Here is a 24,407-nt window from a genome sequence, read left to right on the forward strand (position 1 = left end):
GTTGGGGACCCAGCACTGACCCCTGCGGAACACCACTAGTTACTGATTGCCAGTCTGAGAATGAACCATTTATCCCAACTCTCTGCCTTCTGTTAGATAGCCAATCCTCTATCCATGCCAGAATATTGCCCCCAATCCCGTGATTTTTTATCTTAAGCAATAATCTTTTGTGTGGCACCTTGTCAAATGCCTTTTGGAAGTCTAAATACACTACGTTCACTGGTTCCCCTTTATCCACCCTATATGTTACTTCCTCAAAGAACTCCAGCAAATTTGTCAAACATGACTTCCCCTTCATAAAACCATGCTGCCTTTGTCCTATTAAATTATGATTATCCAAATGTCCTGTTACTGTCTCCTTAATAATGGACTCCAAAGTTTTACCTACCACAGATGTTAGGCTAACCGGTCTATAGATTCCAGCCTTCTGTCTACTGCCCTTTTTAAATAAGGGTGTTACATTAGCAGTTTTCCAGTCTGCCGGGACCTTTGCCGAGTCCAGGGAGTTTTGGAAAATTATTACCAATGCATCCACAATCCCTACCGCCACTTTGAATGTTCCTCGACCCTACAGAGAGTGAGCTGAGAGTAAAAGCCAGTGATTCAGAATGTACTTGCTCCGATATAATTCCTGTTTTCAGCTGCACCTTAAGCCTGCTGTGAACCTGTACATTACAATGAATACTACACCCGTGGATATCCTGGGATCTAGCAGGTTAATACAGAAGGGCGCGTCCCTAGCACAGAGAAGGCAATCATCTTGGCAAGGTCAATATTCAGTATGTGCAACTTGGGGGGAAAATTCTGCATATTAAATTTTTTGTAACAAAAAGAAAATTGATTTTTCATTAATTAAATATCACTCTTCGCAAAACAAAGAAACAAAACAATCAAACTATCCAGAAGATGTATATTGCCATTTTAAATGCAGAACAGAAACCAAGCGTAGGCATTACAAATTTCCCTTTAGTAGGCAAAGAATCAATTTTGCAAAGTCACCACTAGCGCTGCCTATATCAGGCAGAGCAAAAGGAGTGACTCTGCATTCTGGCACAATCAAACGGCAGCAAGATGAGTTATGGTTGGCAGCCTCTCAGCAGCTCTCCGCTCGGGAAGCTGCACTCAGTCTCCTCCAGGACCTTGACTCGGAACCCAGGCTTCCCAGGCGCAGATTTCAGCTCCCAGGACTGGTCGAGATCATCCCTCAAGCACAGTGCCCTGTCTGCGACTCGAGGGTACAACTCACCAGCTCACAGGCCCTCAGAAAATGTGCAGCTCTATCAGTCCGGCGTCTTCAATGAAGATCACAAAGTGGTCAGTGCCAATGAGAAAGGGTTGATGCAGGGGCTCAATGACCGCTTTGCCGGTTACATTGACAAGGTCAGGCAGCTGGAGCAACAGAACAAGGGTCTGGAGACAGAAATTGTAGACCTGAGGCAAAGGCAAACAAGTTCTTATCTTCCAAATATCAATGAGCCCGAGATCACTGAGTTACGAAATCTCATCCAAGAAATTGAAAATCAGAAGATGCAGATTCACCTGGACCGTGATCACCTGGAGGAGGATCTCCAACGACTGAAGGGAAAATATGAGGAAGAAGCACAAATTCGACATGACACTGAAGCAAGTATTCAAGCCTATAAAAAAGACAGTGACAATGCCAATTTGATTAAAGTAGAACTAGAAAGGAAAGCACAATCACTCATGGATGAAATCGTGTTCCTGAAGAACAGTCATGAGGAAGAGGTGGCTGATCTGTTCTCTCAGATCCAAGCCTCGCAGGTTGGTGTTGAAATGAAAGATTTCATGAAGCCTGATCTGACGGAAGCCCTGAGAGAGATCCGAGCTCAGATGGAAGGATACACCAATGTTAACATGCAGCAAACTGAGGAATGGTTCACATCCAGAGTGTCCAAACTCAATGATGCAGCAGAAATCAACAGAGAAGCTCTCCAGAGTACAAGACAAGAGATCAACGAGCACAATCGGCAACTGCAGTCCAAGAATATAGAGCTGGAGACAGTAAGAGGGAGGAAGGAGTCTTTGGAGAAACAGCTGAATGAAATGGAAGATAGACACAATGGAGAATTAATCCAATACCAGGTGAGAGTTTCTTTAACAGCAGTGTGATCTGATTAAATTCCCATTTGCATTCCAATGTAATCCTTAAAAAAATTGTCTTTTCCAGGGTGCTGCCCAACAATTAGAAAATGAAGTTAAAAATACAAAACAGGAAATGGCTCATCATCTGAGGGAATATCAAGATCTACTGAATGTCAAAATGGCTTTAGATGTGGAGATTGCCTCCTACAGGTAGGTCCACAGTAGCCTCTGTACTGGTCTTGCATTCTATCTAGCCCTTAAACAAGTAAAACTTCCAATAGATGTTTTAAAACAGCATAAAATATATGCAGCACAAAGGTGGAATTGAAAGATTTCTGGAGTTACAAATCCATGCATGCCTTTCCGGGGCACTGGCTTATAATACAAACTTCAACTGCCGCCTATATTAGGCATCTAGTTGCTAAAACATTATAACAAAGTGCTTGGAATAAAATAATGGTCTTGACAGTATCCTGACTGATAGACATTCAGATCAATAGATGCTGCTGAATAGAATTATGTGGAGCTTTAAGACTCCCTTTTAGTATTTTTCCAGACCTCCCATAACTTATGATGCAGTGAATAAACTGGTTATAGGCGTCAGTTGTTTGTCAATGAAAATGATTGAAATTTCTAAAGGAAGAAAGAACTTGCATTTCTATAGCGCCGTTCCCGACCTCAGGACACCCCAGAGCGCTTCACAGCCAATGAAGTACTTTTGAAGTGTAGTCACTGCTGTAACGTAGGGAAACACAGCAGACAACCTGCGCACAATATGAGAGAGATGATGAGATCACCTGTTTTAGTGATGTTGGTCGAGGGCTAAATATTGACCAGGACACCTCTGGTTAGGAAATGGTTAAAACTGCAGCATTCCTGAAACATCTGGGCGGTTATTTTTCACTTTATTTGAACAGTTTAAATGTATTGCAGTAGCACGCCGGCAAATAATCAAGGCCATGTATTTGGCTCGACTCACTGATCAGGCTATAAAGCCTGGTGCTTTTAGCCTGGTGCAGTGCTGTAGGGGTGGAGTCATCCTGCAGTGAGGCAGCAACACCAGACCGGCACGAGCAATGACTCTTTCCTTATTTCATAGTTTCATAAGAATAGGGGGAGGCCACTCAGCCCCTTGAGCCTGTTCCACCATTCAATTAGATCCTGGCTGATCTGTACCTTAATTCCATCTACCCGCCTTGGTTCTGTAATCCTTTAATACCCTTGCCTAACAAAAATCTATCAATCTCAGTTTTGAAATTTTCAATTGACCCCCCAGCCTCAACAGCTCTTTGGGGGAGGGAGTTCCAGATTTCCACTACCCTAGTTTAAACATTACTTAGCATCTGAAGAGGGGCCTGAAGATGCTGATTGTTTGTTCTCTGCACAGAGGCCGACTGACCCGCTGTATTCCAGCAATTTCCCATTTCCATCATTTACACCATTTTGCTTCTTGCAGCTACGAGGTTAGTTTGTTATTTTCCAAAGAATCACTATTTTAGCAAAGTTGCCAGTAACGTGCCACACACAGGCTGCCATAGTGAATAAAGTCAGCTGACCTCAGCCAGGACAATAAGGACACTGCAATTGGCCCAAGCATTGCTGGGTGAGGGAAAGCGGGGAGTGGGGGGAGCAGGAGAATCAATCGGAGTTCCCACTTCTGATCAATACTCTGCTGGGTATGGGGACATTGGGTGAATACAGGGGCAGGCTTGACCATGATTATCCCACAGTTGAATCGCCTGCCAACGCTTAGCATCTAGGCTCCTACATAGAAACATAGAAGATAGGAGCAGGAGTAGGCCATTTGGCCCCTCGAGCCTGTTCCGCCATTTAATGTGATCATGGCTGATCATCCAAATTCAGTACCCTGTCCCTGCTTTCTCCCCATACCCCTTGATCCCTTTAGCCTTAAGAAATATATCTAACTCCTTCTTGAATATATTTAATGAATTGGCCTCAACTGTGGTAGAGAATTCCACAGGTTCACCACTCTCTGGGTGAAGAAATTCCTCCTCATCTCAGTCCTAAATGGCTTACCCCTTATCCTTAGTCTGTGACCCCTGGTTCCGGACTCCCCCGCCACTGGGAACGCCCTTCCTGCATCTAGTCTGTCCAGTCCTGTTAGAATTTTATAAGTTTCAATGAGATCCCCTCTCATTCTTCTAAACTCTAGCGAATATAAGCCCAATCAGCCCAATCTCTCCTCATACGTCATTCCTGCCACCCCAGGTGTCAGCCTGGTGAATCTTCGCTGCACTCCCTACATGAAGTACATCCAAATGTGTGAGGTGTAGGAGAGCTTCCGACACCCGTGGATCCATATCCCAATGGGAATCACAAGGGAAGAAATTTAGGGGGGACAAGTCCTCAAATGATGATACTGTAGTTTTATCATTCCAAACCACCCCAAAGCATTTGTCTGCAAACTTGGCTCCACTTCTGCCTCTACAGGCCAAGTCTGAAAGATAAATACAGACCATATTACCAGCTTGTTTCCTATATCACAACAGTGACTACATTTCAAATGTACTTCATTGGCTGTAAAGCACTTTGAGATGTCCGGTGGTCGTGAAAGGCGCTATAGAAATGTGAGTCTTTCTTTCTTTCTAAAGGTGTTTTTAAAAGCTGCTGATTGGATCTCTGTGCTTCTAATAGTATCAAGAGAGTGAATCTCCAATACAAATCGTATTCTTCTAGCGATGAATCACACCTTACACACCTCCCATTTGATCTTGTTAAAAGGATCACACAACACTTATTGTCCCCCACACAACAACTTGCATTTTGATAGCAAAATACTGCAGATGTTGGAAATCCGAAATAACAACAGAAAATGCTGGAAAAACTCAGCAGGCCAGGCAACATCCGTGGAGAGAAATTTGAGTTGACGTTTCGGGTCGAACCCTTCTTCAAAACTGGAAAGAAAAGAAATTAGATCGAAGGCAGGGCTGCGATTGGACAAAAGAAGTGAAAGAAACAAAAGAGCTAGACGAGATGGTAATAGGCTGAGATTAGGTGTAAAGTGTACTGGCAGGGCAAGGGATAGCTGCCAGGTGTGAGAGAGAAACAAAAGGAAAGGGGGGGGTGGAAAAGGAGTGGAAAAATTACAAGAAAAAATGTGTAATAGGGGCCGAGGTTATGATCTGAAATTGTTGAACTCGATATTGAGTCCGGAAGGCTGAAAAGTGCCTAATCGGAAGATGAGGTGCTGTTCCTCGAGTTTACGTTGAGCTTCCGTGGAACAATACAAGAGGCCAAGGACGGTGAGGTCAACTCAAATTTCTCTCCACGGATGTTGCCTGACCTGCTGAGTTTTTCCAGCATTTTCTGTTGTTATTTTGCATTTTGATAACATTCCTCACTCAATGAACAATGAGAGTGATTCGTAATCTGGCATTCCAAAGTAGGGAGAATCACTCGCAGGGAGTGCATTTCAGGGTCGCAGGATGTGCGCCTGCAATTTCACAACATGCACTCCCCACGAGAGCGTGGGATCCAGGAATCACTCGAATGTGTAGGAGCACTTTACACGGCGTAAAAAAGGTGGACACAGGGCAGCAAAGAAAAGGGAAAAGATAAGGGTTTTTAGGAAGCAGGGAGGGAGGTGGCAAGGCAGAGGGATTTAGAGAGAGAGTTTCAGTGGAAAAGCATAATGGCTGAAGAAGCAACCGCCAATGGTAGAACAGTGGCCTAAGCCATGGAGGGATTTGAAGGCGAGGGTGAAGATATTAAAGTCAATTCACTGTGGAACAGAGAGCCAGTAGAACACAGCTTGGGCAAGGTGATGAGATTGCGGGACTTTGTGCAGAAGAGGACACAGGTTTGCAGCCTTCTGAACTAGTTGAAGTTTGTGGAGGTGGAGAGGCCAGTGAGGAGGCCATTGGAGAAGTAGAGCATTGAGGTAATGAAAATATGGATTAGGGTCTTGGCGGCAGAGAGAGAGGTGTAGGCGAGAAGACAAACAATGCTCTGAAAATGAAATAAAGCAGTCTTTGTCATCGATTGAATCTTAGCTCAGCATCGAACACAACTTGCACCTTGACTTAAGCCTCAGAGCCAGAGAGGTCGATGGGGATCAGGCCACTAGCACAGAGGTCTGACTGGAGTGAGGAAGATTAATTCTGGTTTAGTTGAGCAAAAGAAAATTTCAACGCATCCAGATCATCATGTCAGACAGGCAGTTGAAGAGTTTAGTAACTGCTAAAGAGTCAATGAGAACAGAGCTGTTGAAAAATATAATGGCCCAGAAATTCGGGTCTCCACGGGTGAGTATGGACGGGGTACTCACGCGAAGGCCCAACAAAAGTGCTGGTTTCGTGCATGCACTGCGCATGCGCGGGAAACCGACACTTCCGTTCCCCTGAAAGGAGGGGCTGAGAGGTGGAACGCAATCGCCGGAGAGGCAGCGCGTGCGCATCGAACTTACGTTTTTTTTTCAAGGTTTTTCCGGGAGGGTAAGTCTCCAGCAGTTACACTTTTAAAAAGCAGTCGCAAGGCCTGCTTTTAACAAGGCAAGAGGTGAATTAATTAAAATTAAAACATTTTTTCCACAGGTTTATTATTTTTAAATACTTTAAAGAAAGGTAAGTTTATTTTTAGCCCCGTTAGAAAATGTAATTCATTTTTTTCAAAAATTAAAATTATTGTTTAAAATAGTTATTTCATGTAATTTATAGTTATTTTAAAAATGTGATTTTTTAAAAATTTATTTGAAGATTTAGTGATGTTTTGGGGCTTATAGTATTTATAGGTTTGACAGCTCTTCCTGTCAAACTTATGAATGAAGCATTCCCTGCTACCATTGGCTCTCCATGGCCCACGTGATCCCAGGGGACGCATCGAACTGACTGCGCCCCTAGGATACGCAAGCACTGCATGCCGGCAGTTGGAGGAGGCCCAGGATCGGAATCCCACGCGGGCCCACAGCACAACGGCCGGCGCACTAGGTAAGTGCAGGTCGGGGGCTTGCACCCGCGGGAAGCCTCCGACCCGAATTTCTGGGCCAACATGCGCGTGAAGGAAGGTAATAATGAATTATGGATCACAATATATGAAGTAAATTGCTTCATGGTTACTGAGACAGAATTATGCCAGTTGGGAAACAAATCAGTCCTTCGTGATCCTCCTTCACTCAACTGGCCCTTTGAGAAAATGCAGGCATTGCTTCACCAAAAGTACAACCATAGTGTGTCTTATTTTATCATTTACTAGCTGAAGTGCCCAGCAGTGCCGAGGCTTTTTCGAGGGCATGTTGTTGTTGGAAGAGAGAGAGAGAGAGCGCGACTGGGGGGGAAGAGAGAGAGCGACTGGGGGGTAGAGAGAGAGTGACTGGGGGGTAGAGAGAGAGGGCGGGGGGGGAAGGGAGGGCGGGGGGGGAGGGCGGGGGGGGAAGGGCGGGGGGGAGGGCGGGCGGGGGGGAAGGGAGGGGGGAAGGGAGGGCGGGGGGGAAGGGCGGGGGGGGAGGAAGGGGGGAAGGGGAAGGGAGGGGGAAGGGAGGGGAGGGGGGGAAGGGGGGGTGAAGGGAGGGGGGAAGGGGGGGGAGGGGAGGGGAAGGGGGAGAGTCCCCGAGCCCCCTGATCCCCGTCCCCCCAAACTCCCGAGCCCCCTGGTTGGCCCCCCCGAGACTCGCCCCCCCCCCCCCAGAGGCTCGCCCCCCCCCCCGAGGCTCGCCCCCCCCCACCCCAGAGGCTCGCCCCCCCCCCGAGGCTCGCCCCCCCCACCCCAGAGGCTCGCCCCCCCCCCCCCCACCAACCAAGCACCGAACTCCGGAGGCGCGATCTTCCGAGCACCGGCCTCCCGAGCTGGCTTCAAGATTGCGGCTGTGCGAGACGGCCGGCGGGCCCGGTTGCCAGGGTAACGCTTGACGCTCACCAAGCCCCGCCCCCCGGCCGAGCCAGAGAGAGAGACGCCGCGTCTCAGCTGCTCCTGCTGCGTGCGCACCCTTTAGTAAGGTAGCGGCGCTGGGCTGAGGCCCGCCCCTCCAGCCTTCAAGTGGGGCCGGGAGGTGCCTAGCTCGGGCGTGGGTGCGGAGGAGAGGCCGAGGCTTCGAGGCCTACCTGGAAAAACGGGGAAAGGTAGGAAAATTAATGAGATTAGATAAGTTAATGACTTTCTAAATCATTTTTTTTTAAAACAATATGTGTTTTAAAAGCAACGTTTTTTTTAAAGATGCAGAAAGCGGGAAAAAGAAAGGAAAAGTTTGGAATCAAGATGGCGGCGACTCACCTCGGTTCAGAACGATAAGGCCCGCCCACACATGCACCGATTGGCCCAGCGGCACACGCCAGCAACCCGGCGTATGATTGGTCGAGCTCGAGGTCACTCTGTCGCTAATGAGCGGATAATGAGATGCTAATGAGCGGAATGTTGAAGGTTTTTCGGATACCGCGGGCGCGATTTTAGCCCGGCCGAAATGTAAATACGCTTAAAGCCGTCTCGGAAGCGTAAGCTTTCTTTGGAGGTAACGCGCGCGTAGGTACGCCCTGTAACTTTCGAGCGCATAGCCCGCCAGACGCACACGCGATGACAGACAGACAGACAGAAGGACAGAAGGACAGAAGGACAGATGTACCGATTTATATATATAGATTTCAGTGGCATCCCATTTAATACATTTATCTAATCTTATTTCGTAACATATCATTAGAAATTTGGTGGAAAATAATTTAGCTAATCCTACTTAAAAGAAATGAATATTTTAAAAATGTACCTTGGCTTTCAATACTTAAGGGTTTTTTATTAAGTGACAGGTAAAACTTGCCTTCCCAGAGCAACTATTGTTCTCTGTTTCCACGGGACAATATAAAGGTTGAGACTAATCTGTTTTCTCTTTATTAAGGAAACTCCTTGAAGGCGAGGAGACAAGATTTGGATCAGTCACTGGTAGCTTCAGTCCTTCATCCTATGCATACAGACAACAACAATATATGATGCAAGCATCTTACGTGACAACTAAGACAAAGGCCACCCCTAAGTACAAGTTTGTCGAAGAGGTTGTAAGTGAGACAACAAAGGAAGTTGACATGGCGGAGCTTGAAGATGCTTATGTGAAACTGAAGCCTGGCCAAGTCTATGATGAAGAGTTTGAGGAAAAGAAAACAATGAGAGAAGAAGATGAGGTAGAAAAGAGTGAAGAGGGACCTGCAGCTTTAGGCAAAGATGTGGAATCACCCACTGATACAAAAGAAAAGGCTGGAGAAGATGTAACAGAATCACAAGAAGTTGAAGAAAAAGCAGCCACTGAGGCCAAAGAGAAGGAAGAAGGTGCTGAGGTCAAAGAGGAGGAAGAAGGTGCTGAGGTCAAAGAGGAGGAAGAAGGTGCTGAGGTCAAAGAGAAGGAAGAAGGTGCTGAGGTCAAAGAGAAGGAAGAAGGTGCTGAGGTCAAAGAGAAGGAAGAAGGTGCTGAGGTCAAAGAGAAGGAAGAAGGTGCTGAGGTCAAAGAGGGAGAAGGTGCTGAGGTCAAAGAGGGAGAAGGTGCTGAGGTCAAAGAGGAGGAAGAAGGTGCTGAGGTCAAAGAGGAGGAAGGTGCTGAGGTCAAAGAGAAGGAAGAAGGTGCTGAGGTCAAAGAGAAGGAAGGTGCTGAGGTCAAAGAGAAGGAAGAAGGTGCTGAGGTCAAAGAGAAGGAAGAAGGTGCTGAGGTCAAAGAGAAGGAAGAAGGTGCTGAGGTCAAAGAGAAGGAAGAAGGTGCTGAGGTCAAAGAGAAGGAAGAAGGTGCTGAGGTCAAAGAGGAGGAAGGTGCTGAGGCCAAAGAGGGAGAAGGCACTGAGGTCAAAGAGGGAGAAGGCACTGAGGTCAAAGAGGGAGAAGGCACTGAGGTCAAAGAGGGAGAAGGTGCTGAGGTCAAAGAGGAGGTCATGGAGGAAAAAGTCCTTGATGCAAAACAGGATGCAACGGAAGGAGACACTGATAAGACAAAAGAGGAGGCTGCGGGGAAAGAAGCTACTGAGGCAAAAGCTGAGCCTGAAAGTCCTAAAGAAGGTCAGACTGAGTCTGGAAATTCTACAGTCAAGGAACTTGTCAAAGGTCAAGGGAAAGAATCAGAACCTGAGGAGCCGACAGAAACAAGTCCTGATAAATCTGAATCTGCTGCTGAAGAAAAGGCAGAAGAAAGTAAAGATAAAAAGCCACTGGATAAACCAGAGGAGGTGTCACAGGACGTGAAAGAAACAGCGAAAGGTGAAACAAAAGCCGATCCTGATAATGCAGAAACAAAACCTAAGGAGCTTCCAGAGATCAAAGGAACATCGAAACTAAAGGAAAAGGAAAGTAAGAAAGATGAGAAAAAGGAAAGTAAAGACAGCGAAGAAAAGAAATGAGGCCATTACCAATGGTTTGATTATAAAATTGAATAAAATAAGTTGAAACTGAAGAAAAATTCAATCAGACTTCCTCCAAATGATGCTGAAAATCTGGTGTAAGGAAGATGACAAGAGACAAGAAAACACAATGCTATTTTACTGTGAAACAAGAAGGAAAATAAGAAGCAAAGAGGCCACTAACATAAGATAAGCCCGTGATCACCTTGTCAACTGACAAAGAATAAATGAATGAGAAAGCTCAATAGGCCAAATAATAAAACAAATTGCATGTCAACGGAATAAGGCTTAGCGCAAAGCAAGTTACAGAAATAAATTGTTTGTGTACAACGTGAAATGTTGTTATCTTATGCCTTCAGTTAATGTAAGGTCTGGATACCTTCAACATTAAATACTGTCATAGGGTGTCGGAGTTGTAAGAAACTGTTTCAACTGCTGGGAGGAAGGAGTGATTGGGCGGCCGGCGCCATGTGCTCCACCGGTCGGGCGAGCGCTAGTTAAAATGTACCGTGACGTATTTAAATATATGGTAGCACAGAAACTGTAATCAGACTACTGAATAGATCGTACAGTAATAGTGTTACAGATGCAAAGTCAATAATCTAACAGAAGCAAATTTCTTGTTCACAATTAAATGCACTGTTTAAAGAAAATCTGTTCCATTGTAATTTATTTTAGATTCTTGCATCTTCTTTACTCAAAAGACCTCGAAATACATAGCATTGTGCCACACAATAAACTACTCCCACTGTTCTGCCCTCCTCTCCTGAAAGCACTGACTAATGCCAGGGTGCGATTCTAATGACCTCAGGGACCCTGTAACTTCACACCCAAATGACCATTCTTCGGGTGTAAGTTGGTGGGCTGTTCAACCACAAGAGTCGTCACCGCCCAACCCATAATTATTCTCACCCGACATCCACAGCCCACCACTTCCCAGCGAGAGCCGATGGATAGTGAGCAGGGCCATCAACACTGGCTGATTCTTCCCATCCTTAATCCAGAGACACCGAGGATAACCGGGACAGCATGTCAGGAATTCTGACACCAGGTCAGCACGCTCGATTTGCAGCCTGCACAATTTTCTATCCATTAAAATCATGCAGGTCTTCGTACCTGAATTCCTCATAAAATCCACCCCTATAACCTCCCCCACACCCAACCCCCATATACAATCATGCCTCATTCTGTTCTGCAATAGATTTATGGGATTGAACAGACATGATCTGGTGAAACAAATGATTTGGATTTGGTTCTTGATACTGTATTTGTGAGCTGTTCCACTTCTCCCTCAGCTCCCTGGCTCTCTTCAACCTGAATACATAGTTCTCTATTTCAGGTTGTAATGAACGCAAACTATTAATATAATCTCCAATATAACAACAGAAAACGCTGGAAAAACTCAGCAGGCCAGGCAACATCCGTGGAGAGCGAAATAGAGTCAACGTTTCAGGTCGAAACCCTTCGTCAGAACTGAGAAAAAAAGGCAGGAAATGAAACAGATTAAAAGGTCAGTTTGGGGGCTGGGAAATGGGGGAGGGGATGAAAGAACAAAAGGGAAGTGAAGAGACATTAAGAGATATTCAAGACGAGACGAGATGGTAATAGGAAAGGTAAAGAGACAAGAGATGGCTCTAGATGAAGTGTGAAATGCGCTGGCAGAGTGAGAGACAGTTGCCATGTGGGAGAGGAAGAAAGGAAAAGGCACAAACCAAAGGTGTGGATAAAAATATATAAAAATATAATAGGGGCCGAGGTTATCATCTGAAATTGTTGAACTCGATATTGAGTCCGGAAGGCTGTAAAGTGCTGAGCTTCTGTGGAACAATGGAAGAGGCCGCGGACGGTGAGGTCTGAGTGGGAATGGGGCGGTGAATTGAAATGACGGGCGACCGGAAGCTCAGGGTCACCCTTACGGACTGAACGGAGGTGTTCCGCAAAGCGGTCACCCAATCTGCGTTTGGTCTCCCCAATGTAGAGGAGACCGCATCATGAGCAGCGAATACAGCGAATACAATATAATCTCCAGTTGTCCAATGAAATCTAAAGCTTTGTTGGGCAGGTTTTGCCCCAAGAAATTGCCAATAAATTCCAAACTAGCAATTGCGGTGTTATTTATATATATCCTGTTCCGCACATACGAAAACCTCCAGTTTCTCTCCCCCATAGATGGGCCAGTATTACTGTCCTCGGATCTGCTCCCACTCCATCGCCGTAACATTGCCAGAGGTGCGGCAGAAAGCCCATGCACACATAAACGCCATTCCGCCACACACGGTGAAGTCACGGTGGCGAAGGGAGAGCAGTTCCATGAAAATTCCGGGCCACGCAATGAGTCATGTTTCCTGATGGATCAGGGAGCCACCTGGTGTTTTGTGGCCTCCTGTGCATCCCCAATTTTAATGGCTCCACCATTGGTGGCCATGCCTTCAGCTACCAAGGCCTTAAGCTCTGGAATTCCCTCCCTAAACCTCTCTGCAATTCTACCTCTCTCTCCTCCTTTAAGATGCTCCTTAAAACCTACCTCTTTGACTTGTCCTAATATCTCTTTATGTGGCTCGGTTCCGATTTGTCATTCTTGGATCCAAAGAGGATACCCTCACACTTCCCCACATTGAACTCCATCTGCCACAGTTGTGCCGATTCACTTAATCTGTCTACGTCCCTTTGTAACTTCCTGCTTCCACCTACACAACTTGCTGTGCCCTCCTAGCTTGGTGTCATCTTCAAACTTGGATATGCAACTCTCTAATCCTTCATCCAAGTCATTGATATATGTGGTGAAAAGCTGAGGCCCCGGTCCAGATCCCTGGGGAGCACGTCCCCTCAATCAGGGTACATTCCCTTTAACCTTACTCTCCGTCTCCTACCTCTCAACAAATTATCAACCCAAGTCGCAAGGTTACCTCCCATTCCATGCTCTTTTATTTCTGCTAATAACCTTACCAAATGCCTTTGAAAGTCCATATAGTCAACATCCATAGACACTTTTTTTAAGCAGCGAGTGGCGAGGACCTGGAACTCGCTGCCGATGGAAGTGGTGGAAGCGGAGACACTCAATGTTTTCAAAGGGAGACTGGATGGGCACTTGAGGGAAATAAACTTGCAGGGCTTCGGGGAGAGCGGGGGAATGGGACTGACTGGATTGCCCTACAGAGAGCCGGCACAGACTCGATGGACCAAATGGCCTCCTTCTGTGCCGTTGTGACTCTGAGGGCTAAAAATTGAGTAGTGCCCCATTTGGGGCGCTAACTTCACCGGGGCACTACTTTTAGCACCCCGGAAAAATTAGCGCCCCCGCGCCAGAAATTGAGTGGTTGCGCCCCAAGAGGGAAGCGGGGCGCTACTGGAAGAGCCCCGCATCCCTCTTGGGGCGCTGCGAGTCAATGTCACGTGCTACGTGCCGCAGCGCCATGCACTGCAGCTCATCACGCCACAGTATTGCAGGCCTTCATCCCCTTCTTAAAGGGGAGGGGCCTTGCGCAGCGCGACCCAGGGCCCAGCTGGGCCCCTGGGGATTGAAAGTGCCGGCAAAAGAGCCCGGCACTCAAGAGAAGTGCCGGGCTCATGGAGCACAGCTGGCACTCCACGGGGGGTCGGGTAAGGAGGCCGGCGACGGGCGCGCAGGCAGGTGCTGGCAGGCAGCCAACAACAAAAATGGCCGCCCCCCCCCCCCCACCTCGCCTTTAAATAGTGCCTCCCCGGCCGCAGCTAGGCCCCGCTGACCCCGTCGGACATAGCGTCCGGCGGCAAGTCAGGGGGCGCTCTTGAAGATCGCGGCCGGGGCGCGAGCAGGCTGTGCACGGCGATGACGTCATCGCCGGCGGCACAGCGCCGTGGAGCGCTACCGGTTAGCGCCACCGCTAACCTCCTGCTGAATTTCATGGGAGGCGTGGGCAGCGCCGCGCCCAGGCGCTAGTTGCTTTGTGCCCCGTTAGCGCCCTCTAACGGGAGGCGCAAAGCAACCAAATTTTTCCCCCTATGACTCTATGATTTCCCTATCTACCATTATAGTGACCGCCTCAAAAAATTCAACTAGATTAGCCAGACATAACCAACCATACTGACTCTCTTTGCAAGTGCTCAGCCATCCTGTCGCTGGTGACAGATTCCCGCAGCTTCCCTACAACTGATATTAAACTACAGGTCTGTAGTGTTGTGGTTTCTCCCTCCTTTCGTATATAATGGAGAGGCATTTACAATTTTCCAATCCAAAGGCACAATTCCAGGATGTAGCGGACTTTTGAAAATGATGACCAAGGCATCGGCAATTTCCTCACCTATTTCTTTTAATAACCTGGGGTGGAAACCTTCAGGTTCTGGAAATTAAGAACACAAGAAATAGGAGCAGGAGTCAGCCATACGGCCCCTCGAGTCTGCTCTGCCATTCAATAAGATCATGATTGATCATCGACCTCATCTCCACTTTCCCGCCCGATCGCCATATCCCTTGATTCCCCGAGAGTCCAAAAATCTATCGGATCTCAGCCTTGAATATACTCAAAGACTCAGCATCCACAGTCCTCTGGGGCAGAGAAGATTTGTCTATCTAAAACCCCATTATTTTCTCAATTAACATTTTTTTACTTATATTAATCCATTAAGTTCCTCCCCTTGACTTACTTGTACCGCTGGTATTTTGTCCTCTACTGAGAAAATGGATACAAAGTCTGCCATTCCCCTATTGTCCGTTATAGCCCCATCTGCATCTGGCCATAATGGGTCGACAAGCCCCCTTACCACTCTCTTTCTTTTAATATATTTATTAAAATGTTAACTCTTCTCTTGCGAGTTTTATTTTCATATTATCACTTTGCTTTCTCCCAGTACTTTCCTTGTTGCTTTTTATGGTTCTCCCAGTCCACCGGATTCCACTTTTGTATCTCCCTAATCCTACAAAACAAATGGGTGCTGTCCTGTTCTGCTACAAATGTTCTCATTCCATTATTTGCCATAAAAATCCTTTTAGAAGAATCAGACTCCGCGTTACTTTCCTGCTCTGCTTGGTTTTACCAGATTACAGTTTGGTCCATCTTGAATGTAATTGCGCTTTCCGAGTCTCTGGAAGTTTGGCTTCCTCCTACTCTACAAAGATTTAGTTCATTTTTTGACACCTCTTTCGAGTCACACAGCAAACTTAGCTACAAGCAGATTGAAATATCAAACTGCAGCACCATCTACTGGGCCAAGCCTCCCTAAAATCAAACCTTAGAATCACTGGGGCACGATCGCGTCTGTTGGCTATTTATAGTGATGTGTAAATGAATGCATGAACATGTTCAACCGTATCCCATTTCTGCAAGTTCCTGACGTAGGACACCAAATAATGCTTCAAGCTCGTCCCATGGGCATGCAGAGGTAAAGGGTATCTCTGGTTTGATGTCAGGATCCAATCTAATTTGATAAAATGCTGGACAACTTCCAGTTTCTCGAAAGACTCCACAGTAGAAAGCTCTCTTATTTCTTTTATATAGCTGTCTCCCTAGCTAAATCTTTTTTTGATGGTTGACGATGCCTTCTGACGCCACGGAATTAGTCACGAGCATAAAGCCAGAGAAGAGTCCCTGATTGAACAACTACAAACACTAGCGGAATAGAATCTCCATTGCTCGCAGTTTCTGAAATAAATTTTGCAGTTAGCAAATTTTAACTTCACCCCCATCACAGATGTGCCTACTCTGTGCAATTTTACTTGTACAATTTTTTTGTAAATGCTCTGAGGTAAATTGTTATAAATCAAATTTATAGCAATCATGTCCTCTTTGAATTGTATTTTCCAATTTCTACGATTGACATTATCGCTGCTGGTCCCAGTATTAAAAAGTGTCGACTGATTGCATTCCTTTCACACTTTATGGGCTATATTTTCTGGCTGACATCCTGCTGGTGCCATGTACATTCCAGGGCTGGGACTTCAGGTGGGCCTTCCTTCCCCTAGATCCCTGCTCGATTAGCAGAGCCTGCGATCATAGGCCAAGCTGAGCCTTCCTCACAGATGTCAAAGAGCTTCATTTTAATATGATGCTGGATGCTCAAGGCCCCTGGTGTGATCTCCCATCTGTCTGGGACAGGATCACATTGCTCGCCCATCTGGACTGGGTGAAAGGAAAGCCATATGTGCAAAAAGGGTTCTGAAAGGGGCAGAGGCTTTTTTGCCTGCTTTTTAAAAAAAAAAATCACTTCTTCCTGTGGCTTTTTGGTGCTACGAACCTTTAAATCTTTTTCTGATTTTTTTTTGTCATCAGGACGTGTTGGAAATCTTTATGTGGAAACAAAAACAGCTGACTATATAGTCTGCAAATTCACCAGAAATCTGACTGTAATTGGAAGAGTACAGGAGAACAGTGGAATAGAAGAGGGGACATGAACAGCGCTCAGACAATACAAACGTTCACTGGAGTTCAGCGAATGACAAGGCATCTAACTGCAAGTCCACTGCTGTTTGGCAAAATAAGATAAAATTAAAATTAAGATAAAATTGCTTTTAAAGTATCCCAAACACAGTATTCCATGGCTGAAGACTTGCCAGGGAGACCACTTGACACCAGAACCAGACTCTGAGTCACAAGGCTGTGGGTTCAAGTCCCACTCCAGACACTTGAGCACAAAAATCTAGGCTGACACTCCAGTGCAGTGCTGAGGGAGTGCCGCACTGTCGGAGGTGCCGTCTTTTGGATGAGACATTAAACCGCTCAGGTGGACATAAAAGATCCCATGGCACTATTTCAAAGAAGAGCAGGGGATTTATTCCTCAATCAACATCACTAAAACAGATTATCCAGTCATTATCACATCGCTGTTTTTGGGAGCTTGCTGTGCGCAAATTGGCTGCTGCGTTTCCTACATTACAACAGTGACTACATTCAGAAATACTTCATTGGCTGTAAAGCGCTTTGGGTCGTCCGGTGGTCATGAAAGGCGCGATAGAAATGCAAGTCTTTCGTTCAGGCTCCAGGTCAGCACAGAGTCAGTAGTCGAGCTCTACCATCTGCAGCCCTTAAGGACATCAGCAGCCAAGCTGACCATAAGGCTGGCACTGGCAATGGCAGTCAAGGTCACCACCAAGCTCGCTACTTGTGCTTCTGCCAGCCGCTTGGTTTGCCACTGAACCTTAAGATATCCTCCCCACTACCCCGCCTCCCCCCACCCCCCCGTCCCATGTCATTACAGCCACCTGCAGAAGATACAGCTGGGCCGACCGTTCGTAATTCAGGTGAGCACACCAGTCCTGCACACCTTATCCCTGGCATGATAAAGGCACTCTCAGATGCCTCGATCAGTATTCAGTACCTTTCCCGGATCGCTGCACATGTACACAACAATCGCAACAACAACAACTTGTATTTATACAGCGCCTTTAACGTAGTAAAGCGTCCCAAGGCGCTGCACAGGAGCGATTAACAAACCAAATTTGACACACGAATGATGTGGGCTGCGGTTGCCCTGTGAGCACCAGAGACCTGTCAATAAGAGCGAGAGGCAAAAAGTGCCCTTCAATCTGGCTCCTTTCAGTTCCCAATCCAAACCAAGCCAAGCTGAGATTGCACTATCTCCACTCCGTCACCGTCCCAACCTGCCTCGGGCTCGGCGTCCGATGCCCCTTCACTACTCATCTCGGCACATTTTTGATGGTAATTTCAGACTATTGGGAGCGTATTGCCCCCCCCCCACCCCAGTATCAACAGGAGTTGCTCTTTCCTACTCCCGCCCCCCCAAGTCTGAGCCTGGCTGCTAATGACGTCAGAGATGGAACTGCGACTATGTCTAATCGCAGCACCTTCTTTGAGGTCATTAACAGCTGGGCACCAACTGGGGGAGGGGGAGAGAAGAATCGATTGTGAGGAGAGGGGCACTGGAACTTCTCGACGGAGGAGTGAGGAGTGAGATTCTCAAACTCACTGAATTTTTTTAATTTGATACGGTTTTTCTCTTTTTTCATTGGAGGGATTACATTGTGACACTTGGACAGAATAGTGAGAGCATCTCCAGAGATGTATTTATACTGGGGCTACTGGTAGTTCCAGTTCAGGTTTCAATCAGCCAGTTCTGACGAAGGGTCTTCGACCTGAAACGTTAACTCTGTTTCTCTCTCCACGGATGCTGCCCTGGCCTGCTGTGTTTTTCCAGCGTTTTCTGTTGTTATTTCAATCAGCCAGTATTTGACTGAAACCTCTGCTGCCCAGGAGAGAGCTTTGCGCCAAGACCTTTGTGCCAATGGTTAATATTTAAATGTTAAGTGAGTGAAGACGACATCATCCACATTTGAAAGTAACTGCAGGTAGATTTTGTTTCAATGTCTCGGAGGCCTAAGCGACCCCCAGGCGTGTTTCCCACTTGATTTGACACCGCGCTGGATTTACACTGTGTCAAACTAAAACTACGTCCACCATGGAACCTCATTTTTCTTCGCTTGGAAGTCAAGTCGGGCTTTGACTGCATTTACACAAAAACTACACTTTGATAGTGTTGTGTCCGTGTGTTAATAGAGACACTGAAGACAGAAGTTGGTTTCACAGGTGTTTACTGAACAAAGTCTGGAGGGGAACTAACTGATACAACACAATATACAGGCTTATATAGCCCGAGTGGCCATTACCGGCATTACAGTACACAGGGGGCTCTTAAAGGCACATACACTACAGATAGTGAAGTGGAACTTATTTTGCGCCAACACTGAGGCCATAGTGTAAATACCGCCTGACAACTAGTTGTTCTTTTGAACTTAATTAATAACGAAATGAACTGCTGGAACTTGACAAACTAAATCCAAGGTCAGTTAATCAGGCAATAAGGTGGGGCTCAACTTGTACCTGATTAAACCGTTCCCACTTTGGGGGCAATTTTAACCCTACTCGCTCAGCAGAAACCCAACGGGCAGGGCAGTTAAAATCGCCCCTGGCTCTTACCTGTCCGAAAGCCGCCATGATCGCAACATCTAGCAATTGTAACCTGCTCTCCTGAGCAGGCAGCAAGGACAGGCGCCCGGAGCCAACAGGGTCCTTCTTTACGTATGCATGTTGCGGCCCGGTGACATCATTGAGACCTGACTGTAATTTTAACTCAGGCCTGAGCGGAGAATCCACCTGGAGTTAAAATCTGGGTGGTGACTGAAAGTTGCCACGTCACATTTCTCTGGCATTGAAAATAGAACTTTCAAAAGCCGCATTGATTATTATTCAATTAACTGAGAAGTGCTGACAATTTTTCATATTGATATTCCGAGCATTTGTGATTAGAACTATTTTATTCCTAAATCAACAGCTTGGTAAGTTGGTATAACAATGCACTACGCCATAAGATTGTTGAAAACAGTTTTACGTCCATATGTCCTAACTCAGTAAGCTTTCAATCTCGGTACACCTCTTGGAGGGGACAAAACTGGATGGAGTCATCAGCCCCACTGCAATAACATCTAGTGCTTCACATAGGAGTAGTACTGGTAAAGCACTGAGGGTCTTATCCTAATCTTCTGAGACAGGGAATGGAGAACCAAAGAAAATCAGTAAAAATGGACCCAAGAATCCTAAGCGGCAAAAAGAAATAACTAGTCTCTTAATCAGGCAATAAGGTAGGGCTCAACTTGTACCTGATTAAACCGTTCCCACTTTGGGGGCGATTTTAACCCTACTCGCTCAGCAGAAACCCAACGGGCGGGGCAGTTTAAATTAACTATACTTTTACAAAATATTTTAAATGTAATAAATGCATGTAATTAAATTAACTTCCTTCAAATCGAGCCTCAATTAACCTTTGAATTTGATTCTTCTCTTCAATCCATTCATCAGATAAAACATACACGAATGTCAATACTGAGTTTGACTGCGCACCTGGTTAAGTGGTTTCTGATTATTTGATCATTTAGTCTTAAAATGGTTTGAATTACATCAGGATTCTTCTCCCCCCTCCCCCAGTTGATGCCCAGCTGTTAATGACCTCAAAGAAGGTGCTGCGATTAGACATAACTGCAGTTTCATTTCTGAAGTCATTAACAGCTGGGCTCAGAATTTGGGGGGGGAGGTGCAGGGAAGAGCAACTCCTGTTGATACTGAGGTGCAAAACACTCCCAATGATCTGAAATAACCTTCCTCTCACTAACTTCCTTGGGTCAAGGCCTTGTCCAGTTAGGACTGGTTGCAATGTCTGCACTGGAACACTGCCCTGAGGAACTCCTGCAGTGATGTCCTGGGGCTGTGATGATTAACCTCCAACCACCACAGCCATCTTCCTTTGTGCTAGGTATGACTCCAGCCAGTGGTGAGTTTTCCCCCCCGATTCCCATTGACCTCAGTTTTACTAGGGCTCCTTGATGCCACACTCGGTCAAATGCTGCTTTGATGTCAAGAGCAGTGTGTACCATCTACAAGATGCACTGCAGCAACTCGCCAAGGCTTCTTCGGCAGCACCTCCCAAACCCACAACCTCTTCCACCTAGACGGACAAGGGCAGCAGGCGCATGGAAACACCACCACCTCCAAGTTCCCCTCCCAGTCACACACCATCCTGTCTTGGAAGTATATCTCTGATCCTTCATCGTCGCTGGGTCAAAATCCTGGAACTCCATCCCTAACAGCACTGTAGGAGCACCTTCACCACACGGACTGCAGCAGTTCAAGAAGGCGGCTCACCACCACCTTCTCAAGAGCAATTAGGGATGGGCAATAAATGCTGGTCTTGTGAGCAACGCCCACATCCCATGAACGACCAAAAAAAACCTAAATCGAGGCAATCAGTGGTTCAATACAAGTTGCAGATATATCATATCAAAGCAGAAAGAAGGATATACTTGCTCTTTTTTTATTCGTTCATGGGAGGTGGACGTCGCTGGCAAGACCAGCATTTATTGCCCATCCCTTATATAGTTCCTTATCGTGCCCTCATGATATTTCAAAGAACATCACGTCCAATGAATTCATTTTTGCAGTGAAGTCTTTGGGGGGAATTTTTCGGGGGGTCAGCAAGCACATTCAGTGGTGGGTCAGCTGGGGAAAAAAAAAATTTTGACAGCGGGTCGGGACCCCGCTGTCAACCTGCCACCACACAACTTTCCCAGGTGTCGGGTCTGTCAGGGCTGAACAGACCCGACACACAGCGGCAGGGGAGGCAATTCAGGTCATTATGACCTTGTTAACAGCCCACTAAACAGTATTTTGCACTCACCTTACCATTTTACGAGGTCACCCATGGGGTCCACGCTGCTCAGGAATCATGTCAGGTAAGGAGGTCGGGGGTTGTATGACCATGGGATCATCTCGTTACTTGACAGCTACAAATGTGCTATAAAAGCTCCCATCACATAGCTGTTCACTTTCCAAGCTCAGAAGCTGTTGTTACTGGATTTGGAAGACAGATTGAGCTTTATGCAGGTTGCAATTGTTTGGACCAAACTCTGTATCCAGTGCCACCTCACTGGAACAACCTCTCTCATCATTGACAGATCGCTTCTGTCATCTCAAGTTCACCTGCCATCTATTACATCAGCTTCGGTGCCCTTGAAACTATCCAACTTGGTCCTCAGAATCCCACCGTGATCAGGCCCAACCCCAGGCACACCAGCAGCACCAACAACAACACCAACCTTCTCTGCAATCAACTGATGCTGCCCAGGACACCAGGCATTGCCTCACCATGGCCAGATTTATTTCACTTGACGCTGTACACCCTGGCTGCCACACGATGCACAAGGTTGGCACCACCCCACGCCAACAACATAAAGCATCCCTACAATGCCCAAGCCATTCCTTTCACACTCATCACCATTGCGGGGGGTACCGTTATGTCTCACCATTCACTGCAACACACTAAGCCACTTCCAAAGGTGCACACAAATCTGTCCAAGAACGCAATGTGTTGAAAATAAAGATTTCAATGTTTGACACCACATTCACAGAAACTTCATATGAACATTGGCTAAAACACCCAAGTGCCTACCCTTGTGTATTGTTAGTTGGTATGATTGCACTAGGATGAAGGTGAGTGTGAGGGGTGGCTAGTGAGATAGGGAAGTGATAATATAGATAGAGAGGGATGGGTGGATGTCCAAGGTAAGTTGGTGTGAGTAAGGATGTGCAGGAGTAGGGTAGGGAAGGCAGAGTGATGGGGATGTGATGAGTGGCACAGCAGGATGAGGTTGAGTGTGGCTTTGCAGTAACATTTCGTGATCTACTGAGATCATTGAAAGGTTTGCGCCACTGCAGCCTGGTCCTCCTGACCACATCCCTGCTTGTGCCCTCCTCTGCAATGTGCAACCAGGCTGCGTTGGTCTCCTGGGGAGGTCTCTTCTGCCCATTGGAAGGGAAGAGGACCTCCCTGCGCGCTGTGACTCCATCCATAAGCATATGGAGGGAGGCATGTGAGAGCCTGGGTGCTGCCGTGCACAACACTGACAGCACAACTGTCAAAATCAATTTGCGCATGCTCTCTTTAAGGAAACTGGCTGATGACGTGTCATCGAATGACATCCTCAGACCCACTTCCTTCAATTGGCCGGCAAACACGCTGGGCGGGCTTAACAAGCCCCATCAGGGGAAAATCATTCTACAGAGCGGGCTGGAGCCAGCAGCGAGGTCGGGACCCGCCACCGACGTTGCCCGCCACGGACCCGCCGAGGTAAGCGAAATCACAGCCTTTGTTGTTACTGTAGTCAAACCTAGCTCTTACAAAGAGCTGGCACAGGCATGATGGGCCGAATGGCCTTCTTCTATGCTGTAAGATATTATGAACCTGGCAGTCCATTTGTGTGTAGCAAAGTCCCACAAACAACAAATGAGATGAATGACCAGTATTTAAGTGTCGATATCGGGAGGGCACAGGTTGTAGGTGATTGGCAAAAGAACCAGAGGCGACATGAGGGGAAACCTTTTTACACAGCGAGTGGTTAGGATTTGGAATCCGTTGCCTGATAGGGTGGTGGAGGCAGATTCAATAGTAGCCTTCAAAAAGGGATTTGGATAAATACCTGAAGGAGAAAAAGTTATAGGGATATGGGGAAAGAGCGGGGGAGCAGGACTAACTGGATTGCTCTTCGACAGAGCCGGCGCAGACACGATGGGCTGAATGGCCTCCTTCTGTGCCGTACTATTCCATGATTGTGTGATTCTATGGTGTTGCTTTAGGGAGGAATGTTGGTCAGGACAGTGGGAGAACTCCCTACACTTTGAATAGTGCCATAAGGTCTTTTACATCCAACCTGAAGCAATTGAACAGGCAGTTTAGCATCGCATGCAAAACATGGATACTACTTCAGACGCTAAACTGTTCACATACTTTATAATTTTCTTTGACTCTCTGGCTATTACCACATAGTACCAATATGTGTCAGCGGGTTTGGTGTTGTGTGGAATTATTGTGCATGAAAAAGCATTTACTGTATCTGATTCAATTCACAATTCACAATTCAAATCGCTTTATTGGCATGATAAGTTACATCTTATGTTGCCAAAGCATCAAAATACATTTATGGTTGAGCACATAAACGCAGTTCTATTCATACAGTGTATAAACAGGTATATCCCTGAGTGTATAAATATACATTCGCATTGTTTATATATATTCTTTTCTTAGTTTACTGGTTGTCCCTCTGTTCATGGCAAGCTGTAACATAGTGTGCCGCCAGTGTTACACAGCTTCTCTCCTCTCCCAGTAGGAATGGGAGTTTTTGGTTGTCATTCAGATTTCTGAATTCAGGGCATATTTGTGAGAATTTTTGGTAGAAATTCACTTTGGTCAGCTGTATGCAGAGTGCGGTCTCCAGAAACAGACATACTTATGTGTATTGCTGGACTCCTATTGTTGAGTTTGGTTCCAGCATGGCTTGTGGTCTAGTTGCACTAACCATTCATCTGTCTGTGAATAAGGGGCTTTTCTTTTATCCAACTGTGACCCATACTCCATCCCAACTTGGTAACAAAGGGATTGGCCTGAGACATGGCCTTCATGTCAATAGTTAAACATGAACTTTGAGACCCATCAACCTACATTGAGAGACTACAG

The 24,407-nt window shown here is 46.5% G+C and overlaps 1 protein-coding gene across 2 annotated transcripts; it reads left to right on the top strand.

Annotated features, from left to right (window-relative positions):
• The first annotated feature begins 1,034 nt into the window (after positions 1-1,034).
• LOC147098580 (neurofilament medium polypeptide-like) lies at positions 1,035-11,071 on the top strand. Of its 2 annotated transcripts, XM_085970435.1 has the most exons (4): positions 1,035-2,103; positions 2,189-2,313; positions 8,942-9,528; positions 9,628-11,071. In XM_085970435.1, the coding sequence occupies exons 1-4, from the start codon at positions 1,072-1,074 to the stop codon at positions 10,416-10,418; spliced, it is 2,535 nt and encodes an 844-aa protein (XP_085826561.1). In that variant the 5' UTR covers positions 1,035-1,071; the 3' UTR covers positions 10,419-11,071. The 2 variants fall into 2 exon arrangements, with proteins under 2 accessions (XP_085826561.1, XP_085826560.1); XM_085970434.1 differs by having other exon boundaries at positions 8,942-11,071.
• Positions 11,072-24,407: the final 13,336 nt, after the last annotated feature.

This window comes from Somniosus microcephalus, chromosome 29 (assembly GCF_052327205.1).
Source record: "Somniosus microcephalus isolate GS21.2 chromosome 29, FLI_Smic_1.0, whole genome shotgun sequence".
In the NCBI taxonomy this organism is placed as follows: Eukaryota; Metazoa; Chordata; class Chondrichthyes; order Squaliformes; family Somniosidae; genus Somniosus; species Somniosus microcephalus.

What these genes read in the sequence shown, in the direction of transcription:
- LOC147098580 (XM_085970434.1), top strand. Translation starts at nt 1,072, where the DNA reads ATGAGTTATGGTTGGCAGCCTCTCAGCAGCTCTCCGCTCGGGAAGCTG. An exon ending in GAGAATTAATCCAATACCAG is followed by an intron (nt 2,104 to 2,188) that starts GTGAGAGTTTCT and finishes TGTCTTTTCCAG; the next exon opens with GGTGCTGCCCAACAATTAGA. An exon ending in GTGGAGATTGCCTCCTACAG is followed by an intron (nt 2,314 to 8,941) that starts GTAGGTCCACAG and finishes CTCTTTATTAAG; the next exon opens with GAAACTCCTTGAAGGCGAGG.